This window comes from Penaeus vannamei, chromosome 22 (assembly GCF_042767895.1).
Source record: "Penaeus vannamei isolate JL-2024 chromosome 22, ASM4276789v1, whole genome shotgun sequence".
Taxonomy (NCBI): domain Eukaryota; kingdom Metazoa; phylum Arthropoda; class Malacostraca; order Decapoda; family Penaeidae; genus Penaeus; species Penaeus vannamei.
The window spans coordinates 16,732,605-16,737,604 of NC_091570.1; the positions used below are offsets into that span (position 1 = coordinate 16,732,605).

General features: G+C 44.4%; 1 protein-coding gene across 1 annotated transcript in view; it reads right to left on the reverse strand.

Annotated features, from left to right (window-relative positions):
• Positions 1-716: 716 nt before the first annotated feature.
• Positions 717-5,000, reverse strand: part of LOC138865721 (serine/arginine repetitive matrix protein 2-like) — a 5,435-nt gene continuing 1,151 nt past the window's right edge. The window contains exons 2-4 of the mRNA XM_070137024.1: positions 3,474-4,876; positions 2,558-2,612; positions 717-826 (exon numbers count right to left, since the gene is read on the reverse strand). Of these exons, the coding sequence (XP_069993125.1) occupies positions 717-826; positions 2,558-2,612; positions 3,474-4,876 (1,568 nt within the window). The remainder of the gene's footprint in view (positions 827-2,557; positions 2,613-3,473; positions 4,877-5,000) is intronic.

Below are 5,000 nucleotides of genomic sequence, written 5' to 3' on the forward strand. Positions count from 1 at the left end.
CAGTTAAAATAAAAGCACACTATACCTAATCAAAAATGAAAGAAAAGTCACATTAAGGAATCATATCAAGTAACTATTTCGGTTATTTATCCGTCTGACGAGGAACCCTTGGCGAGTTAGAAGCGCCACGATTTCTCTTCTGATTGTGGTTGTTTCCAAGTCAAACACTTATTCAATACAGCTCCTAAATGCTTGTAGAAAGGGATATATATCAAACTCGGGTGAATGTCCCTATCCAAGCATAAACCTTTTTTCTCAAGAGGAAATGTATTGCCTATTATAAATTTTCCATTTCCCTTTTCTCCCATGTCCTTTCTAATTCCAGGGACGGTGACAGTATATCGTAGACAGCACATGTTAATACGACAAATACTGATTGCGATCCACAGCATGATCAACTCTAGACAAACGGCGGGTTTGTTAAAATTGTGCGAGGCCCGACCCAATGAATATTCGTAAATACAATGCATATACACAGAAATTAATGCCTATCTCTCTATACATCTGATAGATATACCTTGATCTATCTATTTGCCCGGTTGATATGCATGTCCAGACTGATAAATATGCATTTATTTCTTTATTTTTGCATGTCAATTATACGAATATTCTTTGGGTCGAGCCTCGCACAATTTTAACAAACCGACCGAAAATAATTTAATTTAGCGAAATTACCAGATTTCTGCGTGCGTGTACTTCTATTCATTTTATTATTGCTATTGTTTCAGCTGTTGATCTATATTGATAAAATAAAGATCATAAAACGTCCGTTGTATATCCATATTTGGGAAAAGGTGTTCCGTACCTTCGAAGTTAATGGATGAGCCTGAAAATGGGTATATAAATGCTTCACACCTTAATAAAGTAAGTGTAAGGGATCCATCGGCGTTAATTCGGATATGACAGGCGATTCCTTTATAACATGGCTTAAGCAAATGAGAAATAATGACCAAATGTGTTCATTAAGTCTATACATCGACTTCCCAACCGCTGAAACTATGCCAGAATTGATGCTTTCTCCACAACTTTCATGGATTTTGCGAAGGAGAGAGAGAGCGAGAGAGAGAGAGAGAGAGAGAGAGAGAGATAGGAGAGAGAAGAGAGAGAGATAGGAGAGAGAAGAGAGAGAGATAGGAGAGAGAAGAGAGAGAGATAGGAGAGAGAAGAGAGAGAGATAGGAGAGAGAAGAGAGAGAGATAGGAGAGAGAAGAGAGAGAGATAGGAGAGAGAAGAGAGAGAGAGAGAGAGAGAGAGAGAGAGAGAGGGAGGGAGGGAGGCAGGTGTAGGCACGCAGGGACGACTCTAGCAGATTTCAAAGGAATAGTTTGAGAGTCCAGTACTGTTACAAACAAACAAACAAAAAATGATCTTCAAAGTCCGTCAAAATTGCTTACATGTTTCCTAGTAGACCTACTTATTACAATCCATTTTCACTTTGTTGATAAGCTGTCCTTGATTTTATAAATGATGTTTGAATTCAAAATATCTGTAAATACAAATGCTTATAAATAAACACCACATATTATTATTGCTATTTTCTTTCATTTTATTATTTTTTAAATATTTTGTAGTTTTTTCCAAATCAAATATTCCGAAAATTTATTCTGCAGCTCCTTGGTACATCCTGTTTATGACTCCTTTAACAAACTAAAATTAACTTTGTTTCTAAGCTTAATCGAATTTCAAGAGACTTCAAGAGATATGAAACAAAAGTTATATATTCGAGAAAAAATGGGAGTCATCAATCAACCAAGAAAAGAAAAATACTTGGGGGTCAGAAAAGGAGAAAAATCACATTATGAATTGAAAGCTGGTGAAAACTTTACCGAGAAATTAACCGAACTCAACTCAACGGCAGTCCTCTGATAAAGGATGGAAAATGCGATATGGAAATCGAAAGACGAATATAGATAGTAAAAAAGAAAAGAAAAAAAGAAAAAAAAACAATGAAATTAGAGGAAAAACAATCAATATGCAGCGGATACAAAGAAAAGGATCCTGAATTATAATGTTAAACCAGTCATGTAATAATAAGTAAATAATAATAAGTAAAATAAAAAACAAATTCCTCAGAGCAGAAATATCATCCTACAGAACAGTGATGAAACTAGGAATCGATCTCGCAGCCAATGAGGAGGCCTTAGGAAGAGCCGAGACAGGACTTGTAAGTGGGAAGAAAATTAGAGGTAAATTGATTTATCTCTGAAGCCTGAATGGAAAGAAGACAGATTAAATTAATAATAACAAATGAATCTTCACAGAACTAAGGATAAAAATTTCGTGGAGATCCATGGTCGCCAATGTTCTTAAAGAATAATGCACACACACACACACACACACACACATACACACACACACACAGAGTGAGAGAGAGAGAGAGAGAAAGAGAGCGAGCGAGAGAGAGAGAGAGAGATTAACTTCTAGCTTAACTTAATCTAATTTAGAAAGAAAACAAAATTAATCCTCCCTTTACCCGATTTTGCTTAACAAAACTAACATAATTACCCTATTCTATTCTATCCTCTCCTATCCCAAAGCAAAGTGAACCCAACCTAACCTCTCCTAACCTGATCTGACCTGTAGTCCTCACCAAACCACAACCTAACGTAAATCTGGGAAAGATACAACCGCACAGATCCTTAAACTTATACAACCACCATCTAAGAATTCCCAAGCTAAACACGTAATCCACAACAAAGTAATTAAGAAAAAAAGTAAACCGAACGTAGATGAAACAAGTATGGCTAGCTCTCCCATATTTTCCCCCATTCTAAACATTAATTAATCCATCGAAGAGCAAATCCGCGTGCTCGACTACCTGTTAATTATGCATTCAAAAAAACAGTTACATAATTGATCGACTGATTCCCTCGTGTATCGATATCCGTGTAATCTTTTGTTTGGTAATAGGATGCGCTGCCGGTGCGGGAATGGGAGTTGTTAAATGATATGTTGGAGCGAGGTTTATAAAGGGAAGGATAATCTTCTTTTACCAGAAGGGGAGTTTGCTGGAGATAAACAGCCTGGTGTGTGGGTTTCTGGGTTTACGTGTGTGTGTGTGTGTGTGTTTGTGTTTATGTTTGTGTGTGTGTGTGTGTGTGTGTGTGTGTGTGTGTGTTTGTGTGTTTGCGTGCATGTGTGTGTGTGTTTGTGCGTATGTGTGTGTGTGTGTGTGTGCGTGTGTGTGTGTGTGTGTGTATGTGTGTGTGTAAGTGTATGTGTGTGTGTGTGTGTGTGTGTTTCGTAACTATCTATCAATATACAGTATATGTATATGAGAAATGTATCAGGTCTTATGATATTAATAATTCCTAGCGGATACATCTGCCATACCCCCCGAAGAATTCTCCCCCCCCCCCCTCGTTTATTAGGAAAACCTTGTGTACCGATTTCCGGTTAGGAGGAATATTAACATGCACGATAAGGTGTCTTGCTGCACTTTGATGTTTATCATGTCATTCCATGTTCAATACCAAGCACGGTGGATGATGGGGGAATGGAGTGTGCTTCCAGATGGTTCTGTCTTTAGTAACGTTATGAGATGGGCGTGAAACCATCGTTTGCTGCCACGTTTCCTGTGTGGGCGAAGGACCTTGCGTGGCGCTTCCTGTGTGGGCGTAGGATCTCGTGTGGCGCTTCCTCTGTGGGCGTAGGATCTCGTGTGGCGCTTCCCGTGTGGGCGTAGGACCTTGAGTGGCGCTTCCCGTGTGGGCGTAGGACCTTGTGTGGCGCTTCCTGTGGGCGTAGGACCTTGAGTGGCGCTTCCCGTGTGGGCGTAGGATCTCGTGTGGCGCTTCTTCTGTGGGCGTAGGACCTTGCGTGGCGCTTCCTGAGGGCGTAGGATCTTCTGTGGCGCTTCCTCTGTGGGTGTAGGACCTTGCGTGGCGCTTCCTGAGGGCGTAGGATCTTCTGTGGCGCTTCCTCTGTGGGCGTAGGACCTTGCGTGGCGCTTCCTGAGGGCGTAGGATCTTCTGTGGCGCTTCCTCTGTGGGCGTAGGATCTCGTGTGGCGCTTCCTCTGTGGGCGTAGGACCTTGCGTGGCGCTTCCTGAGGGCGTAGGACCTTGAGTGGCGCTTCCTCTGTGGGCGAAGGACCTTGAGTGGCGCTTCCCGTGTGGGCGTAGGATCTCGTGTGGCGCTTCCTCTGTGGGCGTAGGACCTTGCGTGGCGCTTCCTCTGTGGGCGTAGGATCTTCTGTGGCGCTTCCTCTGTGGGCGTAGGACCTTGAGTGGCGCTTCCTCTGTGGGCGTAGGATCTTCTGTGGCGCTTCCTGTGTGGGCGAAGGACCTTGCATGGCGCTTCCTGTGTGGGCGAAGGACCTTGCGTGGCGCTTCCTGTGGGCGTAGGACCTTGTGTGGCGCTTCCTGTTGGCGTAGGACCTTGCGTGGCGCTTCCTGTGGGCGTAGGACCTTGCGTGGCGCTTCCTCTGTGGGCGTAAGATCTTGCGTGGCGCTTCCTGTGGGCGAAGGACCTTGCGTGGCGCTTCCTGTGTGGGCGTAGGATCATGTGTGGCGCTTCCTGTGTGGGCGAAGGACCTTGCGTGGCGCTTCCTGTGGGCGAAGGACCTTGAGTGGCGCTTCCTGTGTTGGCGTAGGACCTTGCGTGGCGCTTCCTGTGGGCGAAGGACCTTGCGTGGCGCTTCCTGTGGGCGAAGGACCTTGCGTGGCGCTTCCTGTGGGCGAAGGACCTTGCGTGGCGCTTCCTGTGGGCGTAGGACCTTGCGTGGCGCTTCCTGTGTGGGCGTAGAGCCTCCTCTGCTGTTATGCCCCCCCCCTCCCCACCTGCACCCTCCCCCTCCCACGCGAGGAGTGCCCGCCTCTCAACCCTTTGATGTTCCCCGTCAGTGTCCTCCTTGCGATTCCACTTAACTTGCAGTTCTATAAATATCGAAGCTTATGCGGACGCTCTCCATTATCCTGTAAGCTCTTATTTCAGCTCATCATAGTTCTGAGATCTTTATTTTACCGATTCTCACTCGATGCTAGTCTGGTCCGTCCCTAT